General features: G+C 44.1%; 1 protein-coding gene across 5 annotated transcripts in view; it reads right to left on the minus strand.

Moving 5' to 3' along the window:
* Window positions 1–8,494: 8,494 nt before the first annotated feature.
* arhgef10la (Rho guanine nucleotide exchange factor (GEF) 10-like a) overlaps window positions 8,495–27,618 on the minus strand; it is a 102,346-nt gene continuing 83,222 nt past the window's right edge. For all 5 annotated transcript variants that reach the window (XM_062407729.1, XM_062407720.1, XM_062407712.1 and 2 more), the window contains 6 exons: window positions 25,784–25,998; window positions 24,466–24,623; window positions 22,298–22,440; window positions 16,101–16,272; window positions 11,113–11,235; window positions 8,495–10,618 (listed from right to left, as the gene is read on the minus strand). In XM_062407729.1, the coding sequence (XP_062263713.1) occupies window positions 10,068–10,618; window positions 11,113–11,235; window positions 16,101–16,272; window positions 22,298–22,440; window positions 24,466–24,623; window positions 25,784–25,998 (1,362 nt within the window). In that variant the 3' untranslated portion in view covers window positions 8,495–10,067. The remainder of the gene's footprint in view (window positions 10,619–11,112; window positions 11,236–16,100; window positions 16,273–22,297; window positions 22,441–24,465; window positions 24,624–25,783; window positions 25,999–27,618) is intronic.

Genomic DNA, 27,618 nt, shown 5'->3' on the forward strand with positions numbered 1-27,618 from the left:
GGTTCTTTTCTAATGTTGATACTTTCCAACACAAGGATCTGGCTCCATAACATTATAATAGAGATCCTGACATGTAGCTCAAATGAAAACAGTGCGAGGAATTCAATGTTCTCAATTTACCATGTTAGATGAAGATGAAGAAAATAAGGACTTACAATAACACGTCTATTTCAGACAATACTTCCAGGTTCTCGATAGGATTCTCCAGCAGTTTGTGTTTCCTCTTGTGTATCTTCAGAAACAACGTGTGTGTCTTTGTCAGGTTGGATCTGCAACTTTATTTTTACCTGTATCCACTTGTTTACCTCCGCTGCTGTCACAGCTGGCGGTTGGAGCGCAGGCTGTCAGGTGCAATGGAGGAACTTCAACAGATGTGAAGAAGAAGTGATGGGGACCAGGCTCACAGACGGACGGATGGACGGACAGGCAGCTACAGACAGAAACAGGAGGAGGACATGGAGTCCACAGCATGAGCAGCGGGTGAACTTGTAAAAACACCTAGAGAAGACACTTTGAGAGAAATGTCTGAAGCAATGAGCTAAGGATTGACGACATGACAGGTCCAAAATTACAGCTCCCCTAGTGGCAAGCAGCAGTATAGGTCATAAACCCTGCCTCCTCCATGTTAGTCAGAGTACACGTCAAATACACTATTTCTCAAAGATGGTTTCTCTCATTGAAAGTATTTCTTATCACACTGAGGAATGCTCGAGTTTGTTTATCGGGTTTTAATTAGATTTCATTTAATTAGATGCTGTATAAACAGGGTGGAGCATCATGATTGACAGCTGACTGATTGGTTGAGGGGGGTGTAACGGCAAGACCACGATACTGGGGCTTCCTAAAATATATATTTTGGCTTAATTTCTGGATAGTGGGAGGAGTTATCCACATTTATTAACAGTTATGGGCAAAAGTAACAGCTGCATTGTGGTGTTGATTTCAAACCAACCCTCTATCCTCCATCTTTGCCATTAGCTCTTAATGATAAACATGGTTTTATAAAGACCTTGCAATAAAAGGCCAAATGGCTTTTATCAAAAATACACAATAGTAGAAATAACACATTTTGCACCAGGTTGTGATTCATACGTATATGAATCATGCTTAATAATCGAGCACAGTGTCATCCCAGTGTGTGAGTGTGTGTGATGGACAATACTTGAGGGTTGAGTGACATCATCTTAGGGACAAACAGGTTTAATGAAGACGATCATCTGTCTCCAGGAGGTTTGTCCTAGAAAGAGCCACAAGATAAACCCTCCGCCTGCGTTCAGCTGATAGTTTGAGAACATCTTTGTTTATCGCTGCACTTACTTCTCACTTAATGGCCAATAAACGCTGTGAAACCCCATAATATTTGGACGCTTACGGATAATTATGACTTGTTAGTGATGCCAGAAGCATCTATTTTTCTTATCATATAATTTTAAGCAGGAACTCTCCCCTGTGCCTGCCGCTGTGGCAGCGCAGGGTTTTGAGAGTCTCTCTCTCAGAGGAGTGAGGAGTGTTAAAAATAGAAACTGTCATCATTGGTTACTGTGAATGTCCACCCCATAAAACAGACAGAGTCTAAGCTGCCAAGCTTCCCCTCAAAGCCAAGCCTCCACTCGGCTTCTTTTTTTTCTACCAGGGAAGCATTCTGAATAAATATCATACCTGCCACCATTAATAGTGATTTTCCACACCTTTGAAAAACTAAGAATCTTAACCGCTTCATGCAGGCGGGTGTCAGCTGCGATTGGCTGCTGCAGAAAGTCCATTACTCAGTCACACTGTGCTCGGCTGGTGTCAGAGCGGTTCCTCACGCTCCTCGCTCTCGACTGACGGCTGCAGCAGAACCAACAGTCGAGACAATGAGGCTCAGTTAGAAGATAAACTATAAACAAACCAGAGTGCCACGGTGGCCATGCAGAGGGAAGCCGCTCCCTTGCATCGTAGCACTGCCTTGGGAACAGTTATATTATATAAAACACGGCCGTGTTATTTACCATAATACAATGAAAATGGGTTTTAATAGGCTCCATCTGTCACGCTGAGGACAACAGCACTAAAAGGAACTGTACATCTCTTCCCCCGGGGAGGACGAGAGGCAGGAGGGAGGAGAGAGAGAGAGGGAGGGAGGGAGAGAGGGAGGGAGAGAGAGGGAGAGAGAGAGAGGAGTAGGGAATGAGGAGTTAGAGAGAGCGAGAGATAGAGAGAGTGAGAGAGAGGGAGAGAGAGGGAGAGAGAGAGAGAGAGAGGAGTAGTGAATGAGGAGTTAGAGAGAGCGAGAGATAGAGAGAGTGAGAGAGAGGGAGAGAACAAGAGAGAGGTCTGGGGAATCAGGAGTTAGAGAGAGAGACAGAGAGAGAGAGAGAGAGGGGGAGAGAACAAGAGAGAGAGAGAAGTAGGGAGTGAGGAGTGTGAGAGAGTGTGAGAGAGAGAGAGAGAGAGAGAGAGAGAGAGAGAGGGAGAGAGGGAGGGAGAGAGAGAGAGAGAGAGGGAGTGAGTGAGAGAGAGGAGTAGTGAATGAGGAGTTAGAGAGAGCGAGAGATAGAGAGAGTGAGAGAGAGGGAGAGAACAAGAGAGAGGTCTGGGGAATCAGGAGTTAGAGAGAGAGACAGAGAGAGAGAGAGAGGGGGAGAGAACAAGAGAGAGAGAGAAGTAGGGAGTGAGGAGTGTGAGAGAGTGTGAGAGAGAGAGAGAGAGAGAGATAGAGAGAGAGAGAGAGAGAGAGAGAGAGAGTAAAATCCACTAAACTGGACCAAACTGCCTCGAGTCCAAATAATGGAAACTCGGTTGGACACATTATAAAAACACGAGGGCCTGAAAACGCGTCTTCTTGCTCGACCCCTGTGGATCCTCAGATGCAGGTGATGCAAGCGTTGCAGGAACTTGTCGCACACACAAAGACGGACGTGGAAAAAAAACCCACGAAGATGAAAATGTTTGATGCCGAGCTCGGGTCACGATATTTACCTCTGATAGGTTCTCTGGCCCGAATCCAAAACGCCACAGGGACGCGAGGAGGAGGAGGAGGAGGAGGAGGACGAGACCTGAGTGCTAACGTCCTCATCTTGTTTGAATAGTCTGTGAGATGTTGGCATAAAAGTGACTTGATTCACTGTGAGACATAAAACGATATCCCCCCCCACCCCGCCCCCCCACCCCCTCTCTCTCCGCAGAGGTCCCACTGAGATAGTAACAAGAGAGTTATAGCAACAGCTCTATGGAGTGAAGGTCACCCATCTTCAGAGGCCCAAACAGTCTGGGAAAATAAAGCACCCGGCAGCACGGTGAGAAGTGCGGTGCATGTAAAGCTGCCATGTTTATACATATGACTGTAAATAAGAAGTGCGGATAGCGGCGTCATTATAAAAATGGGTTTTGAAGGAAATTGCCTATAAAAAAAATCCTCAGCTGCACGTTACCTGTTTTTTTGATTTAGAGACTGAGAAAAAAAAGAAAAGAGAAAGAACGATAATGTCGCAGTCAAAGGACGGCGCTCATTGTTCAGGAGCAAGTAGATAAAGATTGTGGGAGATGATAACCAGTCAGTTCAGGGCGCGGCGGTGTCATGCCACTGGGACGACCCCCCACCCCACCCTGCTCCTCTGGGACAGGTTGAATAATGTACAGTGATCAAAGTTTCATTAATCCTTTGCATGATTAAAAAGGTGGTTAATAAAATATATGTACGTGTGAGCGGCAGTGAGAGCATTGTGAAAGACAGGTGCACGTAATGGGACGGGAGATTGATGGGTTAGAGAGCCTTACTGGGAATTTCACTGATCTGAGAGTTCGGTGAACTGGAAAACAAAACCCACAACTGACACAATGATTTCTGTCAGGTTATGTGGAAGGGGAAGGACCCAGGAGGCAGAGGTTTTAACAAAGATGGTATTTAACTAGACAAAAACACAAACAGGTGAAAACACTGGTGAGGCAAAAATACGAGGACAAAAAACACTGGGGCCTCCTCTGGTGAAACAGAGGAGCTGGTGAACCCACCAAGGGCAAAGGGGAACACAGAGGCTTATCTAGAGACACAGGGAAGGCCGGGGTAATAAGCCACAGGTGCAACACATGAGGACTGGGAAAGACAATCACCAAGGCAGGAAGTGACACACACAAGGAGCTGGAAAACACCAAAGGAAAACAAGACTACAAAATAAAACAGGAAACAGAAAACACAAAGAGACTGAGATTCACAAACTAAAATGACAGAACGTCACAATTTCTTCTTTTTTCCACAAGTGGCTTGACTTTGTGAGACGCCCATGTGTGACCCTGACACGTGACCCCTCTCTACGTGGGGCCCGGGCGCCGTCTCTTTCCGAGAGCTGATGGAGGCCGATGTAACCGCCCCAGGCAGAAGCGGCGCCCGGGCCTTATCCTCCTATTCTCCTCATTGCAAATCATTAGCTTCTTCCTCCCTTTGTGGAGCGAGCTGTGTGCAGTGTGCTCCTCTTCCTTTATCGCTCCTCCTGCTCCTGCCAAGCCGCTGGAAAATGAAAAGCAATGCAAATACGCCCGCCTGGCTTTTTTTAAAGGAGTTGGCAGATAAAGCAGGGAGACCTTCAAACTGCAATGCTTCATCCGCTTCAGTTTAGCCTTGACCGAGCCATGCAAATTACACCTGAGACGCCGGGAGAGCCACGCCGAGGGCTGCACAGGCGCAAAGCTGCGGCCGGAGATAGGCAAACCTCTCCCAGAGCAGGGTTAATTGGCAGAAAAATATCTATGGAAAGGTTTCGGTAAAAAGGGGGATTTGTGAGGTCCCACCAGGAAACGCACACACACATATTTGTGTCTGACTCGACAGTGAAATGCTTACGCAGCATCTTAGCTCTGCAGCTGACCCAGGTACCAGGCACACTCGGCACTTCTTCATCAGATCTGTGGCACAACCCTCACCGGAGCTGTACCCGCGCTGCCTGAACACCACGTGGTCCTCGTTGTGCTGCTGGAAGCCGGTTGGCTCCCGAGATAATAATCGGGGAGCCAAAAAAACTTTTTGAGTAAATGAGAGCTCGCGGGCGAAACTGAAAAGAGAACGAGTAAACAAGGCCTAGATGAGACGCGTCCGCAGAGAGAGAGGAGGCGTGTTGATGGCAGCGAATGCATTTGTGTTTTTCTGACACCCGTCTTCTTTTTTTGACGGTTACGCATTTCTGACTCCGGCTTCCCACCGAGGGGAAGACATCACTGTGTTTAACTAGAAAGCCATCTGTGTGCGTGTGTGTAATCATGTAACTCTTCTTCTCACGTTCAGCCGCCAGTAGATTTACATGACGTGTAGATGAAGGATTCCACTGAATGTCTCTGATCAGCTTGGTTTCCTGTGATTATTTAAACTGGTGATGAGCCCATTTGAAACCTCCCTGTTTGAGATGGGATCTTTAGAGTTCATTAGCGAGACCTCCTCCGACAGTTCGACAATATGATATCAGTTTTTAATTTGTGTGCAGAGCTTTCTATTAACGGAATGTTGTTAGCAAACTTTGTGTTCATCCTACCTGGTTTATCTGCAATCAAGCTGTCCATGATCCACCATTTTTAAGTTTGAGTGATCTACTTAACTTGTGTTATTTGTTAAAACATAAAAACGTCACCTCTTCCGGTCTTTTAAGCAACCGAAGCAATTTCCAGACTTCACAACTTTTCAAAGTAAGAGCTTGATACAAACCATTGCAGATCTAATGTCGCACTTTTTCTTTGAAGAGGACGTTCTAAAGCAGATGTGATTATGGATGGTTGCCATGATGATTAGAACCCACAATGTCTCTGAACGTCTGAAATGGCAGATTGAAAATAATCAAGTTATGATCTGCCGGCTATTTTAAACATTGTTTATTTCAGTCAGTCAAAGTTTATTAATATTGAATGTGTCGTGTGTCTAAATTGCGCTAAATTCAACACTACACTTCCTCTGACACGTGAGCCACACACAGACAAACAGAGATTAGATGCTGCTACACACCTTCACACACTCTCCATCCAAATCATCTCACTATTATTCATGGTTTATTTTAGCGCTGACCTTTCCGGCTGATTTCCCGTGGACTGTTGCTGAGGCCGCTCATGCTGCTTCGAGGTCAAAGGGAAAAAACGGTTTTCACACGTTGACCTGCTCACGAGGAAATATCACACCGCTCCTCACATGATGGATCGCGGAGGTTTTTATTCCTCTCGCCTGCTGGAGGAAGAGGAAGGATAAAGAAAACAGCCAGGGAGCGATAGAGCCAGGTGGAGAGAGACTCTGAGGAGGAGGAGGAGAGGAAGAGGAGGATGGGGAAATGCTCCCCAGTGTGGCAGCGCCTGCAGTTTGGCTCCTAGCAGCCCCCCCCCCCTGCCTATCGCCCCTCCAAGTGCAGCGAGCCAGCGACAGCATGAGCCGAACGTGAGGAAGAATAAAGGATGAGACACAAAAACCAAATCTCATGGGTGAACGTTTAACAACAAATTAACGGCAATGTAAATTTAAGTAAATTAACGCAACCTTGTTCTTCCATTTTTGTTTCTTTTGTACCTAAGGTTAATTAACGTGTTTACTTTTCATTTAACTCAGTCGACGTGTGAAACCAATGCTCTCATGGATTTTAAACCGGGGACCAAAACCCATCAAGATAAAAATAGACGTGACAGTGACCCGGGACGTGATGTCTGGAGGACAGCGAGGAAGACAGGACCCAGACGAGCTCGGAACTAGAAGACATTACGTCATTGTGTTCTGTGTTTCCCTTTAATAAGCTTTTTATTTGAGTATAAGTAGACCAGTGCAGTTTCCCTGTACATGTTTCTACATATTTCTTCCAAAGGTTGATATAAGGACACTGTGACCTTTGACCTTCAACCACTGAAACATTATCTACCAGATGTAATAAAACTCCCTGCGGGCAGCGGTCCCAATATATCACATTCACAGGGACGTGTTCTAAATCTGAAATCATCCCCTCAGGCGGATCTTAAGATATCAGGCTTAAGGAAATCATTGTTAGGCTGCCGTGACCTTGATCTTTGACCTTTTACAACCTAAATCGGAAATATTTAGTAATTCCCAGAAGTCATTCTTGAGATATTGGAAATGTCTCAAGAAATTGGGGATGAAGTCATAACGACTCCATCTCACTGGCTGGAAACCAGAAGGTGAAAAGGTTCAGGTGATGCGTTCAAAGACAGAATTCAGAGTCAGAGAGAAATAATAAAAAAGAAAATGTATTAAATCATTAACAGAACAATGCTGCAGACCTACAATGTATAATGTACATCCACTACATTCTCCATGAGTCAGTTACAAAGTTCAAACTGACGTTTAAAGAGGTTTTATTTTAGCGTTAGCTTGCTAGAGACAATGTGGAGACGCGTAACATTAAAGTTCTGTACCAAGAGGAAACAGGTAGTTAATTTCAATACACCTTTAGATGACATTGAGAGTAATACTTAAGTTTTGAGGATAATTCTGGTTCATTATTATTATTAATATGAATAATACTTCAGTCAAGGTTATATTGAAGACACCCAAATTAGATTTTTTTCCGACTGTAGCAACATCGGCAGGTTTTGAGAAACGTCAGCAGTCACATGATCACACAGGTTAGAAACAAACCAACATTTGCAGATGGTGAAATTGAAGCAGCTCTCGTGTCATCGTATCTCATTGAACAGGAAAACATCGACCACAGGGAGTTTTTTTTAACCTTTTCTTAAAAAACTGTTTGTTCACTTGACAATTTGTGTTTCTTATCCCTATTTATTTCATTTTGTTGGTTTCTTTGTTTGTTTGTTTGTTTTGCTGCTTGCTAACTCTCCCCGCCTCTCGATGGGGGTTCATGATCTAATTAAATGTTCAAATAAAATAAATAAACTTATGTTGTCATGAAGCAAATCTACGATATTTTGAGAAACAACAATAACCTTTAACAGCACAAGGGAAAATGAAAAACCACGCCTCACGCAGGCTCATCCAAAATATCAACACTGTCACAGTCCACTTTACAAAAGGGAATAAAGGTTTAATTAGCACAGTTCTAATTAGTAGTACAGTACGTTCAGTCATGAGCATTATATTCAGTGTATGGATGATACCTGCACATATATATATTATAGAAGCCAATGAAACAAAATGGTCAAAGTCCCTTAAAGGCAGAAATACATTGGAGATGAACTCTCAGTTGTTAGTGGATAAGTTAGTGATTTTCCTCCGGCTCCTAGAGCGGCAACGATCAGATTCTCTGCTTGAGGTCGAACAAACAATCTCCACAGTGACCATGAGGCTGCGGTGGTACCAGCGGCATCGAACCTGGAGTATTCAGTATATATACATATTTGGACATGACATTGAGATTTACATTTAGATTTAGATGACAGCATCTGAGGACGGTTCACATCATCGTATTTGTTTATTTTATTTAATGCCTTTTGAGTTTCAGCGCCGAGGAGGAGGAGGAGAGGAAGAAGAAGAAAGGAGGGACGGTGGGGGGGGGGGGGGGGACGGCGGGGGGGGGGGGGGGGGGGGGGGTATGGAGGAAAACGTCAATGTGCCTCAGAGGAACGAATGTAATGTACATTTTTTTTAGCTTCGTCTATGATGGAGGGATAAGACCTGAATCCACGGGCGGAGAACAGGCTGCATGGAGGAATGGGGGGGGGGGAAGACAGCCTATAACCTCTGAGCTCCTGAATCCACAAAGCCAAGTTCAGAGTGTGACACTCGAGTGAGCTGCGTCCCCCCCCCCCCCCCCCCCGATGTTACTGTAACTTATACATGAACATCACAATATTACACTTAGTACCACAGAGTGTCTCATACCCACTCAAATTAATTCACTGCAGTTGTTGGGTAAAATCTGTGTAATTCACAAAATTGCATTATTTGACATGTTAAAAAACAAAAAGCAGAACCTGAACATGAATTTGTTTGTTCATTTAAAAACACAAAGAATAAGTCGTCTTTCAAACGATCTGAATTATTACTAATATTATTTTTTCTCGGTTCACGATCGTAAAATACTAATGTTTGTGTTAAACTCAGAATATTATAATGAAAACTGGAGTTTGATGTGACTCAACATCTGTGTTCATTTCAGTAAAGATGTGCTGGCCATTGTAAAACATCACCTTGAGTCAGAATCCTTGTGTTGTTGAAAAACGAATGTGCACGTTGGTTCGATTCCCTTCGTTTGTAACACAGCCAGTAACAGCTCACATGAATCTTTCATCATTGGATAAAAGGGTTTTGATGTGTGACTGTGGTTTCCTGCTAATGGGAGTTGTGTATTAATAAGAGTGTGAGCACACATTTGTTTCATCAGGCTGACGGATGACACTGAATACTGAATAATGATACCTGGCAGCTGCAGAAGATTATGGATCCCAGACTTTTACATTTAGTGGAACTGTAACGACAGAATTATTTTACGTCGCAAAACGTTATAAACATCTTTTAGTTTTTGTCTGTACGAAACATTCTGGTAAGTTCTTGGCCCAAACCCCAAAATCCTGATGTTTTTGCAACAGCTGCAACAAAACATAGTTCTTCTTCAGAGAGCAAATATTGAATTTTCAGACATCTCTTCTATTCACATTGTTCAGGGATGAGCGCGAGGCGGGCGGAGCTAATACAGTGAGGCTAACGTGCTTCATGATGGGGTGGTAGTCCCCGGCTTTCAGCTCTAAGCAGATGGGATCTCTCCCACAGGATCAGATAAAACACAAAGAGCACGGCACATTCAAAACAGAGGCCTCTTCCCCCGCATGATGAGGTTAAATTGCCGCGTATCAATCCAAACAAAAACCAGGAGGAGGAACCACGATCACAGGGAACTAGACTGTGGAGATGAGAAGCTGGAAATGTCCCGACGCACAGTCCTGAACATCCGAGGTGTCCTACGTCTGGTCACCAGGACGCCTCAGAGGTTCTTAGTCCACAGGTTTAATCAGAAGACCTCAAGCTCTGTAACAATGTCAACACCTTCTCATTACACATCCAAATCCCGTGAAATGATGGAACAGGTACCTGGAGGCTAAGCTGGGGAGGGATCTATAAATATACATCATCGTGCCGTATATATATATATTTCATATCACACCGTCAGTGGGAGCTGCCATACCATTAGAATGTTCTCTAAACCCTCCACATTTGTCCTAGTACCTGCCGGAGCTCCCTCCTTCAGCCGGCGGAAGCCTTTGCCTCCGGAGACAACCGCCGCCGAGATCACCCTGTCCCTGCGCCCCCCCTCCCGCTCACAAGGACGGCCCCTGACCCACATCTCGGGGTCGTCGCTGAGCTCGTAGATGGATCCGTCCTCCACGCTGTGCTCCAGGGACTCCAAGGACGAGTCCGACGCCTCGTCCCCCTGAGCCGTCAGCGGCCGCCCGGGCAGTCCCGACGTGGAGCGCAGCCGGTACTGCAGCAGGACGCCACGCCCCTTGCCCCGCCCCTCTCCCTGATGGGAGCCGGACTGCTGCAGGGACTCCTGGGAGGACGAGTCGCTGCGGTCCTCGCCCCCGCAGGCCGAGTCCGGGCTGTCCCCCACCGAGTCCCTCTTGAGCAGCTCGGGGGACAGGGTGCTGGTGGTGGCGACCAGGAAGTCCACCGGGCCGCAGTGGGCGTTTAACGAGATCATGCCCTTTCCTGTAAAGAGAGGAACAGAATATTCAAACATTTCCCTCGGAGACTCGGCTCCTCCACAGGCCTGAGGTCAGCTCACTGACAGGCACATCACTTAAAGGAGATTAGAATAGAATTTAAATGACTGGAACCAAACCTTGGATCATAATGTCCATCAATAGAGTTTCTAGAATTTGTATATTCCTGGATGCGAGAGTGAAGATGGCACCTCCAGTTTCAAATGGTATAAAAAAACAAAATGCCGCCGGGCAGGTTTTTAAATCACCCTGCATGAGAATATATACATATATACAGTTTAGGATTTGTGTGACACCTGCCTGGTAATATCTGCACTGATTCCCAGAGCCACAAGAGAAATGTGACGTGTGACCTCAATAATGGGAAGAGCAGAGTCATTTTCTGTCATGAAAAAAAAAATAAAAACCTCTCTGCTCCTCTTTTGACCTCTGAAGAGGCTGTTCAGTCCCGGCGGCCCGCCCCCCTCCTCTGATCCCTACCTGTTATTTTGGGGATGCCCTCCAGTTTGGGAACAGGGAGAGTGATGATCAAGCCTTGGGCGGTGCCCACCCACAACAGCCCCTGGCAAATCAGGAGGCTCGTGACTCGCATGTTCTTCGGCCCTGCAGTGGAAGGAAACAACAGAGAAACTCAACACACATCATTATACAATAAAAGTGTAGTTTAAAACTACCACAGAGTATGGTGCTTTATGTGAGAGAGAGATTCAGATATTACTATTCCAGGATTTTCTTTTTTTAAAAATGCTGCATTTTGGAAATTTGACTCTTCAGACCTTTTGTGATTGAACAAAATTGAAATAAAGAAACATTTTTGGATTGTAAGTTCTCAGCGTTAGCTTTGAGTAAAGTTTAAAGCTCTATAATCAATCTGTATCTGACAAGATTAACACACATGCACAGCACAGCCACCGGGAGCTCGGGGGTTATATAAGATTATGAAAAATTGGATTTGTGGAATTGCCACTGACCCAGTTGAAAGAATCGTAAAAGCACAAAGTGTAGAAGAAACACACACACACACACGCACACACTCTGTGAACTTAGTGTTATACACCTGTGTTTCAGATGTGAGTGGGTTTTGAAATGTTGAGCTTCGAGGTTTTCACCTCGTCTGCAGGAGAGCCGGTTAAAATGGAAGACGCACATAATCTCCTCAAATTACCTCAACACACACAGAGAGAGGACGGTCGCACAACTTGGATGATTAGATCAGAACAAGTCTCAGCTCAGGTGCAGAAGAGAATATTTGCAGTTCACAAAATTGAGGTTTATATATATATATATATATATATATATTTTTTTTTTTTATTTAACCATCAAAAGATCCAGTTATCAATAGAGTGAAGATGTTTGTCGTGCAGCAGAGCCAATAAGATTTATAGAGCAGTTTCATATTGACATTCAAATACTTTTATTTTACTTTGCAGATCTTAGAAAAAAACCTTTAACACACTTGGTTGAAATAATAATGATTAAAAGTGTCACGTGTCCTTTTAAGTAGATTTTTCTATCCGGCTAATGTTAAGTATTTAAGATAAAAACTAGCAAAACATCATAATATTTAGAATTCTCTCTACTGACACTTTACTTATTATTGGACAGTTTGTGCTGCATTCAGGGCCTGTGGGAAATAACATATATCTCCATAACCCCGCCTATTAAACAAGCTTTATTTTCTTGGCTCAAAAAATACTTATACTTAATTGCACTACATGGTCACATACACCTTTATTTTGAAAAATTATCTGCTGTACTGTTTTTATGTTTACATTTATTCTTACTCATATATATATATACACTTTTTTATTGCACCTTTTTATGCTTTTATAAATTCATATTAAGCATCGTGAGGATTGCTGCTAAATTTCGTTTTTCACTGTGCAAGGACAATAAAAGGATCGATAGCTGTGGGTCGTCCACTAATTGGAAGGTCGGTGGTTTGATCCCCGACTCCTCTGGTTCCACATGTCTCAGTGTATTCAGGCAAAAACACTTAACCACAAAACTTGTGTGTAAGAGAAGCCGTGTGTAGAGGGTGAGTGTGTGTGAATGGCTGATCATGACCTGTGATGTACTGTGAGTGGTTGTTAGGTTTAGAAAAAACCTTCTATAGATTCAGTCCATTCACTCAAAGCGCTCGGCAGCTCTCAGGCCTGTGAGGTAAACACAGTCAACACCGACATCTTCCCTGAGCCTTTTCTCATTCCTGCCACAACGGCTGCCATTGAAGAACATAAAGCCTGGTTGAAGTGTTTTCATTCAGAGAAAACACAAACAGACAAATGACCAGAATAGCTCAAAAGTATTCTTCTGAGGAGATCTTGAAGTTTTTTTCTGCTCCTGTGCAGAAACTGTTTCAATTCAGAGTGTGGTGAGCAATCTGCTCCGTGTACAAGTTACCACGACTAACGGCAATGTCAGGGGGTCTGGAGTTCACAAGTTCAAGCTCTGGAGGACGGCGACAAGGAAATATTGAGAGGTTGTGAAGTTCAGGCTGATTCGGGCTCAACATTAGAATCTGTGGATGTGTTTCTTAACTACAACCTAAAGGAAACACTGAAGAACATGGGCAGCGATGGAAACATCATCTGAAACTGATTTGTCTCTGTTCTAATGAAAATGCAAAATGTTCCACCTCATGAGATGTAACTGACATTGAAAAGTAAATATTTAGATGTTCAAATACAAATGATTGTGGCTGATTAGGATTCTTTACGTTGGATAATTGAACAAAGAAAACACAACATGTTTTTACACATTGAGAAATATTGTCAGATTGACTGTAGCAGAAACATCTACAATGACAAATCAATAAAAAAAATGAATTTGAAGTTATGTAAATTGCACGTAATCATATTAATATAGATATGTCACTTTTATTCTTGTCATGTAAATACTCATATTAGATGAGACGTATCAAGTTGGAGTTGTGAGGTTCTTGTGAGAAAGTGCGACAGAGGAAGTATCTCAGGGTGATTTTCTTTTTACACCAGATTGTCGATAATCCTCCGGATGAGATTAAGCTTCGGTTTTTCCTTTGTATGAACTCAAGTTTTCACATCCTGTAACAGCCAATGACGCGAGAGTCGACACACATCCTCTGTTGTGAGGTGTTTGTGTTGCGCTGCATTAGTGACGGGGAGAAGGACAATCGCACACTCTTATTATACGATGCACATCCTTTGTTTCCAGTTTACAAAGGGCTGAAAAAAGAAAAAGAAGCATTGTTTGTTTTGAATTTATTTTTGCATTCCTTCTGTGCTCCCTCAGCTCTGTGCTCCCGTTGTGGCCTAGTTATCTATAGACGCAGTTCCCCATAACATCCATGGAAACTGGTAATTGAATTACACCGACACTCTTGATCACGACTACAAGAAACGCTCATTTACATGTGTAGCTGCATTTACATGTTTGTTCGGTGTCGTGCTCAGATTACGGGGATTTGCACGAGTGGCTCGACGGCGTCATTAATGAATTCATCGGGCTGTGCAGAGATGAATCATCGTCCCGAGCAGGAAGCCGACTGTGCGAGAGGAAGCGGAGGCGATGCGGAGGCGAAGCGGTGGAGCACACGAGGCCGGACGCCTTCAGGTGGGAGACCTTGGAGGGTCACGAGTGAGGTGGCCGCCTTTATCTCCAAAACTGTCTGCCACCTGCTCACCTCGCCCCAGAGCCCGTTTGTACTCTGGTTCGAGAGCTTAAGCGGGCGAGTGCCGCTCGTGAACAACCACTTCTGGGTTCCCCCGTGAAATCTGAAGTTAAGTCGGAGGATGTGGGCGAACAGGCATTGTCTTTAAGAACAGGCGATAAAGATGGAGAATGAAGAAGACACTTGAGATTAAGGAGGTATAGCTTAACCTCGAGCGATCTCGCACCTTCAGTTTTGTTTGCAGCAGCGCACACGCTCGAGTGTGTGCGCTGTGAAGACGGGGGGGGGTTTAACGTGTTTGCCTTAAAAGAAGAAGATACCTCTGAAGATAAACGCTTCCCTGTGATATGTCACTGAGGACTTTATTTTGGAATATCACGTCTTCACCCTGAGGACGGAGCTATTAACGGCATTAGCAGCTAGAAGATCAGCAGTTTCCTCCTCTACAGAAACTTCTGTTGTTTACTGCGACTGAAATTCCCAGATGAGTATAAATCACATTAAGGGGAGAGGATTGGGGGGGGGGGGGGTATATCATTACTGCATGTCCTGGCATAAGTCAAGGAGAAACCCTAAGGGAGCTGAGACCTATTGACAGAGGGAAACTATCATTATTTCATAAGTATCGGGGGGGAAGCTCTTTCCTCTTGTGAGCAAAACAAATCACAACTTGAGTCAAAGATCCTCTTCCTTCCGTGGACCCTGCAGACACGAGCCGAGCAGCTCTCTCTCTCTTTCTCTCTCCTTTCTCCTGACCTTGTTTCCCCCCCACCCGCCCCCCCAGGGCCGGGCCTCCAGGCTGTCACCCTACCCTCCAACCGGCTGCATGTTTCAAGGGGATGAAAACGACCTCTGGATCACCAGATACCACGGCCATAGGAGGGGTGTGCTCCTTAAAGTCTTTTTCTCTACTTTGATCTACAAGAGGAAAAAGTTTGGTGCCTTTTTGTAACTCTTTGACTCAACTCGCAGGAGAAAACCCTTTTTCTTCTTCTCCGTGCTACCTCGGCTTTGAGTATTGCTCTAAATACATCAATCACAGTCTGGGGTGGCTCAATGAAAAAGGGGGGACGATATATATATTATAAATGCATTCACACGACTCGGTGTTGGAGGAGCTGATGGCCCACTACATTAGACGTGTTGGAGGGAAGTGCTGTTATCACCATTAGACAGATTTAGGCTCGCTTCATTACGATGTAATTTGTTTACCGTGGCTCATCTCTCTGAAAAAAGAGGAGAAAACACCCGATGAGGATTATTTCATCCATCATGAAGGAAGTCACACAGGAAGTAATGGACTATCCGGGGTAAACTAAATGGACTGCAGAGGGGTTAGTGGACTTCTTTAAAAAGCAGAGCTGGAGGGGGGGGCGAAAAGGAGGTAAAATGGATATGATATCACAGATTGAGCATTTATAAGAAAGACAAGAAAGTTTCCATTTGAACCCTCTGGTATGAAAATCTTAAATGCAGCTCATTTTATTATCACTCCCCGTCTCTGTTATGGTTCTGTGAATATTGAGATATTATTCAGGTCAGCCCCCCCCCCCCCCCGGGGCAGGACCCAGAGAGCAGCTCGGACAAGGAGAGAATACGATTGAGGAGAAGAGAGCTTCATCAGTGTTGAATCAGAATCCTCTCGTCTTCTTATCTCTCTACTAATTCTGACTAAATCCGTCTGTCTGGGCCCACGGGGGGGGGTGCAGTGTTGGATTTGGTGCACGTTTGAAATTCTAAAATGTCACAAAGAATATTTTCCTCATGTGGAGACCCCGGTGTGTTGTGTAACGTGTGTGTGTGTGTGTGTGTGTACCTGTGTTGAGCAGCGTGGACCTGGTGGAGATGTTGATTTCCTGCAGCAGCTCCAGCGTCTCCGTGTGAAAGAGACGGATGGACGAGCCCTCGGAGAACGCCATCCACACGCCGCCGCCCGCCCACGCCATGTGCGCCACGCTGACCATCGGGTCCGGGTGGACTTCAAACTTCTGAGATGTCGTAAATAACACAGGGGGGGGGGGGGGGGGAGAAATCACTTAGTTATCGATGGCTGACACGGAACATTTCTAAAGTTGAAAGGTTGCCTCTCTCCGGGCTTATCGGGGGGGGGATTTCTTCCTCCATTCATTCTGTGGACTTGAAGAAGAGCAGCTTCAGAGCCAGTTCTTCAGAAGCTGGTTTGGTCTTTTGTAAGTTTACCCTTTTATTCTCGGAGGAGTCGGGCAGCGTCACAGCCATTTCCCCTTATTCCTTTAATAATTGAGCGTGTTGTTATTTTCACAAACAACATGAGTAAGAATAAAAGACGTCAGAATGAGAGTCTCCGGCTTCATTCGACAGCTTTTTAATTGGTAAAACGTTTATTGATTATTGTGACAGTCGTGTCAAAGTTGATTTGTGTGCAAGTTCATTTTTCCAAACACAACAAGATAACTGTCACAATTATATGGTGACATGATGAGGTCATTAGAAGTCCTGCTGCACTTCCACTTCTCTCAATAAATCCAAACTGTTCCTCCTCATTTTGTCATTTACCGAGTCCCCGACACATGTTTCTGCACCAGTCCCCTGGCTTCCATCTTCTTTTAGGAGCACAATACAAAAAGGAGAGTTTTGCAGGCACACAGTCTTAATGAGTAGCTTGAACTAAATGCAATGAGCCTTATCATGGCGACACATGCAGCCCCTGCGGTCCGAGGCGTGACGAGGGCTGGTTCGGGCATCATCTTGGAACTCATATCACTGTGAATGCACGAGTTGCATGAGGCTGGGCAATTATTCAATGCGAGCAAGTGGGTGAGGATGAGAATGCACCCCCGCGGCCCGAGCCGGCTGCACCGGCGGACGGGGATTACCACCTGTTTGTGTGCCCTTGCCAGTGGGTCCTCCCTTTGTTTGAAATTAGGGGAAAAGGGAGAAGAAGAAGCCTTTGATGTGTTTTGCCTCTTTTAATTGACTCCTCTGCAGCGAGCGCCGGCTCCGCCAGAGAGAGAACGAGCAGCGCAGCTCTGGGATTTGTTTTTTTCCTCCGGGTGCCGCCATCAAAATATGAGATATCCACGAGAAAAGGCAAGAAATGTCACCTTGCAATTGAAACGGGGGGTTGAGAGGCGAGCAGAGAACATCACAGTACTGCTGCATGTGCTGTTTTATCATCACATGAATCATTATCAAGTGTGTCGGCTCTGACGGGGTACCCAGCTAATAAAAGGCCGTCATAGGGTTTAATGGCTCCTCGCCACATGTTTACAAGCACCTGTAAAGCACTCTGTTGTGCATGATGTCTTATTTGACTGGGATAAACAGAACATGTCAAGAAGGGCCTGATAATGTGAGGAAATAACAGATTTTTATATATTTAAGTCAATATTTACCTTCACTAAGTGGTTTATGCATTTGTTTGTTTATGCAAAACCTACTGAAGGGATTACCACAAAACTTGTTGTAAAGGTGCAATAAGGGTAAGGGAAGAATCCATTATATGTCTGTGTGGATCATGATCAGGTGGCAGATACCAAAACATTTTTTTTTACTCTCTTAAACTCTGTGCGATCAGTGTATATTTGCACTTTATGGATTGTGAAGAAAAAATAAGTTTTAGGGAGAGTGTGTGTAATTTGGAGTGGTTAAAAATATGTGTGAATTTAAATGTGGTTCCATAAAGGGACATTGTGCCTGTGTCAGCGCTGTGTTGAATACAGGATAAATACAAGCCCCCCCCCCGCCACCCGACCAACAACCTGGCATTAGTCTGCCGGGTCCAGTGTTGCTTACAGAGATGAGGTGGTCAGTGGAGCCTGACAGTGGTAATGTGCCCTTTCCACTCCACTCCGCAGTGTCACACTAACAACAACATCCCAACGTTAAGAGTTCTCCAGCAGCCACTAACACTGCAGCCGGTCGGAGCAGCTCATTAGTCCTTCAGTACGTCAGGTGCCGCTCACCCCCCCCCCCAGCCCAGAGTCCTGGGTCCACATCTCCAGTCTGAAGGGAGTGGTGGACATGTGACTGATGGGGGTGAGCAGGTAGAGAGAGAAGTAGTAATGGTGAGAGGATGGAACAAGGTCTGCCGGTCAGTACTGATCAACGCTCGTATGTCCACTATGTCCTGCCTCGTTAGGAGTCGGGTTAAATTACAGACACTGTTCAGGGCTCTTTAGTATCTGGAGGTCTGAAGATCGACCGTTAGAAACTTCTACAAGAGGCTGAGACGCGTCTGAAATCATGATCTGTTGGTGGATTTCAACAAAAGCATTCCTGTTAGTCAATCAAATCATAAAAGTTGTTTTCTCATTTTCTCTCCACTTCAGGAGATGCTCGATAAGTTATTGCTTTTTTGGGAAGAAAAGAATTGGTATCAACTGATCAACATCATTTTCACAAGTGATGTCAGTGTCGTCACTATTACTACAACAATTCCAACAAAAACTTGTGGTGAGGCGAGTTTCCCTCAATGTCTGTGGTTATTTCAAATGAAAGGATGGGAGAGAAGGAGCTGGAGACGCTGCTGTTTGGGTCCCTGGGGATGCTTTTAGTTCATTTTGTTGCAGTACCTTGGTTGGCCACAACACTTAGATAAAATGGTGGTAAACAAGAGATACTAAAAGCAATCGTGTTTCAAAGGACTCCCCCCCCAGGCAAACTGCGAGCACGGCCTTGAACGCCTGATGCTGTGAAGTCTTACTTCCAAATCTCTCCTTTGTCAAACCCCTGTGGTAATATCTAAAAGTCAAAACGGTGAAAGGTATCATCGAGAGGCTCTGTGAGCTTTTTCTTAAATCTCGGTGTGTTAAGACAGATGAGACGTCTCCTATGTCCCCACATACCTGCTGCTCTATTTGTCCGTCTTCCTCTCCCTCATTGTGCTGCTGAGGTTTTCTCAGCCCTAGAATTTTCCTCAATCCCCACCAGGGTTTACAATAATTGAATAGTACAAAGCAGAGATCCTTTGTGTTTCGTATTTGAAGCCAATTTAACCAGCGTTGTATGTGAGCACCAGGTTTCATGCCGAGCAGCCGTGTGCAGGGACCGGTGGCGTCAGGCGAGACGCGGCGTCCACGAGGAGTCACGGACAAATGATTCAGAAGTGCTGCAAATCGAACCAAACGTTGAACGTCCGCCGGGGAAAACAAGGAAGGGAGGAAGCGAGTGAGGATCTGTGACCCTCTGGCCTCGCTCCGAGTCATATCTCTCGCTACAGGTGCCAAGTGGTGCTTCTCCAGATCCCGGATATGCACCGGCGCCCCTGTGAAGTCAGGCCTCGCGAGTCCACATTAGTGAGGGAGACAAGGTTAGCAAAGAAGTAACCAGGGCCGACCCGTCGAGCTCCGCGGGAGACACAGTGAACCGGAACCGTGGCTCTCCTGCACGGCTATTCAGCTGATTAGGCTCCTGTCTCCGGAGGACTGCGGTAGGCAAAAGAGGTGAAGGAATAAGAGGAGACATCCCCGGCTCAGCTCTCCTCTGAAACACGAGGCTCCTGAGGCCGACTGGAGGAGCATCTGTCGCCGGATTGATCGTCCACATTCACCAGCTGCTTCTTTTACTCTGTTGCTTCTTCTAAAATAGAACATTTTAATACCTGTTATTACATTATCAAAACAAAATTGTCTCTTGCATGTTAATGCAGGTTTGATATTTGACATGATGTCAAGCTAAATATCTATAATTTCAAAATAAAATGTATGCATCCATCCATTCTTTGGCTAAACTGCTAATCTTTAAAGGTTCAGTGTGAAAGATTTATAATCAAAGGAATCTATTGGCAGAAATTAAAAATCAAATAATCTTTAAGATGTTTTCTCTACTGTGTTTCATCTAAATTGTACAAATCGTTGTTTTCTTTACCCTTGAATGGGTCTTTTATATTTAAATACTTTATATTTAAGTATACTTTATATACGGAGGCCGCCATTTCTTTTCTACAGTGGCCCAAACTGGACAAACTAAACACCTTTTGAGTTTTCATGACAACTGAAGGCTGCCACAGCTTCTCTGTGGGGTGAGGGGTATCCAGCTGCAACATGCACCTTCACCACTAGAGGGGCGGCTGTGGCTGAGGGGTAGAGTGGTCGTCCTCCAACCTGAAGGTCGGCAGTTCGATCCCCAGTCGGATCCATCTGCATGCCAAAGTGTCCTTGGGCAAGATGCTGAACCCTGAATGGCTCCCATAGTATAACAAAGAGCTGCAAGTAGATGCACTGTATGAATGTGTGTGTGAATGGGTGAATGTGAAACTGAACTGTAGAGAGCTTTGAGTGGTCATCAAGACTAGAAAAGCTCTAGATAAATACAAATCCATTTACCATTTAGATGTCACTAAATGCCACACACAGAACCTTTAAGGGTCGATGGAGATATTATCCCAGCTGAAATTGCAACGGGATTCGAACTCAGAACCTTTTCGCCTTTAGACGACAGTACCACAGTACCACTGTGGCATTTAGCCACTTTCCTCATTCCCCTTTTCGCCTGAAATGTAGCTCATCTGTTTTCCGCTTTGGGAACTAAAAACTGATTTCTAAGCCGTGGTCCAAGAGACACGTGTATCTTGTTTATTTTTAGTGTTTCAATTTGTTAGGTTGTTCAAATTCAAATTCAGCATCATATTTATATCAGTCAACAACTTTTATTTAACCAGGGAAGGTCTTCTCGGCAAACAAGCTCCTTTCCGCCAGAAGCCTCCACCCGTTTCTCCAGCTACGCACACTCACATCTGGGATACATAATTAAATGGTAATGGTTTGCAGCGCAGCATCTGAATACCACATTAACATCACCCAGAAGAGTTTGTTTTCTGCCATTCATTATCGTCCACAGCAGCTGGGGAAGTCGTCCCCCTGTACAGATCTAATGACACACGGTACAGATGAACACCTTGGAGAGAAAGACCACACAACACGACAGAGACGAGACCCAGGAGGATCTTCTGGGAGAAAATGGTGTGAATTCCTTCCCAATAACTCAGAGCTCCTCAGCGAAATGAAGTGTATTTGTGTGTGGAAGTTACACACACTGTATGAACACACAAAGGTTTGACTCGGTTGTCCAGGCGGCGGCTGCAGGCAGTAAATCTCAATGACATCACAGATTACAAAAGCCGGCTCTCTACGGCTGTCGGCATAAATCTTTTCACAAAATGAGAGGAGGGGAAATTTTCCTCAAAGCTGCAAAAAAATAAAAAACACACTAAACAAATAAAATAAAGAACAACTTGTGTTGCAGTTTCACTCATGGTCTTCAACACCATGTTTCAGCAATATCGGAGGAGTCGACCTTGTAAGGGAGTTGTTTCAAACAAAAGCTTTTGAAAAGATGAATCTGATAATCGTCATGATTGTTTTGTAATATTCTTGAAACACTTATTCAAATGAAATACAGCTTTTGTGTGCTGTATAATAACTATGTAAACACAAGGACAGTTTATATAGACTACTCTATCGCATGTCATATGGTACAGCTTTATCTATCTATCTATCCATCTATCCATCCATCCATCTATCTATCAATCCATTTATCCAGCTATCCATCCATCCATATATCCATCCATCTCTATCTTTATTTCTATCCATCCATCTATCTATCTATCTATCTATCTATCTATCTATCTATCTATCTATCTATCTATCATCCATCTATCTATCCATCCATCTATCTATCTATTTTTCTTTCTATCTATCTATCTATCCATCCATCCATCCATCTATCTATCCATCCATCCACCAATCTATTTTTCTTTCTATCTATCTATCAATCAATCTATCTAACCATCCATCTATCCATATATCTATCTATCATCCATCTATTTCTCTTTCTATCTATCTATCTATCCATTCATCCATCCATCCATCTATTTTTCTTTCTATCTATCTATCTATCTATCTAGAAGGAAGTAAAGAAGGATAATCCAGATAAACAATCTTAAAATCCAGTTCTTGTGAAGCACATCGACTCTTCCCAGTAACAGGGTGATGGTGCAGGTGATGTGTGCCCAGCAGTGAACTGGTTATTCACCTGAGTGTTGAGGCTGGACACGTCCACGGCGGTGACGGAGTTCCCACAGCTCGCCCACACCGAGTCGTCCAGAACCAGCAGCGTCCTCACGGGTTCCGAGCCCAGGTTCACACATCGGCACGAGTCGGGTTCCCAAAGATCGTCTGAGACAAACACAACACAACACAAAAACAAAAACAACAGTGAACGACAAAGAGATACTGAAAGAAAGAACAAAATAATCAATGGCTATTATCACAGCTGGTTTGAAATCATATTAATAAACCCTGCTTCTATTCCAACATCGAGTGAGGCAATTACATTCAATTCTCCCCCCACTTGTATTGCGGCGAGACACCTTCGCTTTTTATTTTGAAAAATACTCTCAAAGCAGTTAAATGTTATTAAGCAATTACTAAAGCATCAGCGAAGACGGCTCACAGCGGAGGCTCCTTTTATTTCACTTTAATTAAAAAACAAATATGTGAGAGAAAGTGAACTACAGGTGGAGTGAACAGAGAGTGTGGACCTCCAGTCCCAGCACCGCACACTGAGCTGCACAGCGCTCGCCACCCACATGCTAACAACTCTGCTGTACACTTTAATCCACTTTCCAACTTCTTCTCTCGCTCCCTCTCCGTCTCACTCGCTCTCTCCTTTTTTGTTTTTTCGCCTCATCGTTGTGAAAATGGAGCAGGGCCCTTTCTTTCTTTGAGTTTTAATCACGTTGCAGCGACGACAGAAAAACATTACGGTGAGAATTACGTAAGCTTTCCCTTTGCTATGCGTTAATGAAGCACAATTACAGAAGGGAGTGCATCCAGCCGTTTAATTAACATTTTGAGTTGTTTATTTCTGCCTTTCATTGCAGAATAGCTTTACATTGGCTTCTGACTCCCACAGGTTAATTGCCTGGTGTGTTGTAAAGGTCACTTTTCCAGCGTTTCAAATGTTACTCTTGTAAATGTCCCTCCGGCCCCGTGCACATGGCGCTGATGCTTCTCCCTGGTTAACATTGCATCACATCAAGCTTCTCCGCCTCGTCTCTTTTTCATTAAGCACAATGTCCGACGTGCATCTCAGCAAGCGCAGCTCTCAATTCCAGCCTCTCTTTTTTTCCTGGTGGTTGCAGACTTTAGTTTTAACACAGTAGCACGCTAAGTCAAAGACAGATACATCTTTAACAGATGTGCAGAATCCACAAACATTCCCTGGCACCCAACAAAGCTTTTCTCCTGTCCTGTTTCTTTTTTCTTTCTTTTTACATACAAAGCATGAATAGTAATATTTAATCGGCATGCAGCAGCTTGGTGTAATTAATCATCCTTTCTGCTTGGGTGGAGAAAGGAGCACAGGAGGACGGCAGCCATGTTGATTTACTGGAGCCAGGTGAAAGAGAACCTGGTGATGGAAGCATTGTGCTCCCGCTGGCTGCGGGGACAGAGAACTACTGCTGAGATGCTGTTAAGCCTCCTGGCCTCGTGCAATGCCTGACTGGACATGGCACGCCATCCACCACATGGGGGGGGGGGGGGGGGGGGGGGGGGGCATTATGTTCATGCTTACACCAGGTGGGAGAATCCCCAGGAATCAGAAGTACAGCATAAAAGGGAAAAGTGATTCTAGGTAAATGTGTTTTTGTAAAATAATTTTGGTAAGACCCATTCTGAAAAGGCATTTTCTGTCTATGAGGGTGACTCATAAACCAGATATTCACATGCAAATCAATATTAATAATACAAGTATATAGTGACAGTGTGGATTCCCATTGTGTGTCTCTCTTCAAGCAGCACTTTCCCTTCTTTATCCCTTCTGTGTTGTACACACAAATATCAAGCGTGAATGTGAATTCAAACAGGTTTTCAATTATACAAAATAACAACATGGAACTTTGGTCTTTCTCTTCTGGCAGTGAGAGTCTTTTTTTTTTCTAAGATTTGTCCACTACTCTCCAAGCTGCTGCAGCTAGCTCCTTCTCGCCGTTTCATAAAATGCAACACTACAGGCAAATACAGATAGAGGGCGCTATAAGAATTGATCAGTATTCAGTATTTTTTGTACTTTTACTTACTAAAATTAGATTATAGGACGACACGTTCTCACTTCCACCGCAATATGCCTCACACAGAAAGAGACACAGCATCCGCACCACAACAATCAGGCTGAAAACAAAACAACAAACATCTCACCACTGGTACTTCTTCCATAAACCATCATGGTGCCGTCCCTCAGACCCGCAAACAGGAAGCGGGACGACTGCTTCAGGCACAGCACGGGGCAGCCCTCCGGGTTCCGCAGGGTCAGCAGGCATTGAGCCGCGGTGTCCACGCTGCCGTAGACCAGGATGCTGGAGGAACCAGAGCGGCACGAGCCAACATGACAAATGAGCGTCATTTAAAATGACAGAGCGGCCCATGTTCATGCGGTTTGATTTAACAGTTCACTTTGGAGCAGAGCCTTGTGTGTGTGTGTGTGTGTGTGTGTGTGTGTTTGTGTGTGTGGGTGTGTGTGTGTGCAGCCACTCTGTCTCTCTCATGTTTGAAATCCCATCTGAACACGGCTACATCTCACTGTGTTCTCCAGATGACAAATGCACAAATGCTGCTTGTTTGTTTCTGTCAGTCTGAGGAGAAAATGTCAAGTAGAAGTGGAGATGTTTTTTTTTGTTTTTTTTTAAGCGTACTGACATTATACTTGTTTCTTTCTTTCTTTCTACTGTACGTATTTTTTTTTCATTTCCCTGGACGGACAATCGTATCGGAAGTGAATGAGTCAGCGTTAAAACAACAAACTGCTGACATACTTTATTTAACACTAATGACACTAGAGTTAATGAGAGTTACAGAAACATAATGGCTACGTCTGAAATCCAAGAATATTCTCCGCCTGAAAGAGTAAAAACAATTTATTCACTGTAACCCTGAGAGGAGGCCGCTGGTCTATCACACACAGCAGGGATCAGAGGGGGTTTATTGGATTTGAAAATGAAACTGATCTCGGCGGCAGTGGCAGTATCGACGCTGCGTCGAGGCCTCGGCTCTGATTTCTTGCTGTGATGAAATATTGACAAGCAAATCTATACAGGTAGAAAAGCTGGAGGGAGCGGAGCACCGGGTAATAGAGGACCATAATATACCAAGGCAGATGTGGAGCATGTTGAGAAGCATTTGTGTTCTTAGGTTGATATCTGGTGCTTCTTATTTGATGATGGAAACTCCAATACATTTGATTTCACTATTTGTTTTTTTCCATTTCTACACAAAGGCTTTCTTTACAAGGGATCGGATTCTTTCTGTAATATCGAGCCGCATCTACAGGAAAGAGTTTAGTCTCAAAACACATGCATGTATACTCCGGAGCAGCCCAGCAGCCCAGCCCAGTGGCTTCTCCGGAGAGAAGCCACTGGGGGAATTTGGAGGCTCTGCTGGTTCCATTGTAGTTTGAAAAATGTGGATAAAGTTGTTTACAGACATTTTGATGAAGAATTGTTAGATATTATTCTCTCACCGGCCGTCGTCCAGTCCGACACAAATGTTGGCGCTGCTCCCTGAAGGTGTTTTGTGAACTGCAGCCTCCACCTCATCGGCCGGAGGAGGTTCAGGTACGTACTCCAGACACCGGACAGCAGAGTCCAGCTGCAGGCTCTTCACAGCCCGAGGCAGAGGCCTGTTGAGGGAGAAGATCTCGATCTGCCCCTGTGACCCTTCACCTCTACCTGACACCTGTGTGGAGGGAAAGAAAATCCAGTTAAGAAAAGGTCAAGACTGAGAATGTTTCTTTGGGGTTAAAAATCCTTTGCCTGTCAGCAGTTAGGATTTTTAAAAGAGTTCCAATCAATGATTCCTTCAGACCTTGTCAATGTCCCTCCTCACTTTCAATAAGAGAAGACATTAAGTGATGGATTCACAATAAGAACATCAGACATTTCTACTCTGGAATCTTTTGTTCAGTAAGAAGCGCAGCCCTCAAGACTTGGTTTAATGATAATGTCTCTACATATTATGAGGTCACTTTTTTCAGCTTTTTGTTGGTCATTCAGATTGCCTTGTACTTTTGGGACGTTTCCACGTTTAATCATAAAACCTTTAAGCTAGAGATATTAATACAATTTGGAAATAAGATGTGTCTCTGATTTCAAGTAGGTGGGATATGGGCAAACCCAATTTGGATTTTGGTGGAGAAATTGTTCTCATATTGTTTTAAACCTTTTTTCAATATTAATTAGGGGTGCAACGATCAGACTCGCCTCGGTAAGATAGCCTGTTAGCTAGGTTGCAACATACACGTATATACCTGTGCGCAGGATTCTAGAATCCATTACAAAAAAAATAATTTAACGAGTTTAAAAGCGTAATGTTATCCTGTTGCCTGACAAACGTCTTTTTTAATTACAATTATTTAGTCCAAAGAAGACTGTAGTTTCCTTTGTTGATGTTCTTTTTGCTGCTACTTTCCCTGTCCTTTTTGTTAACAGGAAAAATGGATTACTTGAAATTTAATATATTTTTTGTATCAGCACTTTGCCTGTCCTTGGTTTAAAATGGACAAAAACTCGATTTTTCTTTGCTTTTGTGTCAACAGTACACTAATATGCAGCAAAGTTTTTTTAAAATACTTTTTTTTGCATGAAGTACCAATCTTGATTATCTTTATTTTCAGTCATCACATGCCTCTAACAACCTCAAGCTCAATTTAAAAGCTGATGGCTAAATAAGAGCAATTGAGAATATGTGTCATTCATAATCCGATTAATCGTTTCAATAATCGATGACTAATCGACTATTAGAATAGTCGTTGTTGCAGCCCTAATATCAATATCTACCATAACTGAATGCTATCCCCATTATAAAAAAGAATTGCAATATGAGTGATTGATTGTTCAAGTTGAATTTGTTTAAACTTGGTATTTTGATGTATTTATTATTAAGTATAATGTCATCAAACCTCCTGATGGTTTGGTCTTTGATCTTTGAGCAGTCGCAGCGATAACGTTATTAATCTGAAGTCCTTACAATGTAGTTGAACATTGGCTAGTGATCAGTGCATTGTCAGGTGCATCCAAAATACCAATGCAATACTTGGATAGTGTGGAATCACCATTTTCAAGCTAAAAGACCATTTTCTGTCTCCAGAAGAAGCTGCAGAGTGAGTGTTCCCTCCTCTTTTTCATCTGACAATTCTTTCGTGGGTACAACCCATCAATCAATCAATCATCTGAGCCGACATCTGATTTCTAGCATGTCCAGGGTTGAACATAACACTTGAAGATACTATTCTCAGAAGAAACACAGACGTTCACAGAATCCGAGCTGTTAGAGAGAGAGAGTCTCCCCGTCCCCTGT

This window comes from Platichthys flesus, chromosome 2 (genome assembly GCF_949316205.1).
Source record: "Platichthys flesus chromosome 2, fPlaFle2.1, whole genome shotgun sequence".
Classification (NCBI taxonomy): domain Eukaryota; kingdom Metazoa; phylum Chordata; class Actinopteri; order Pleuronectiformes; family Pleuronectidae; genus Platichthys; species Platichthys flesus.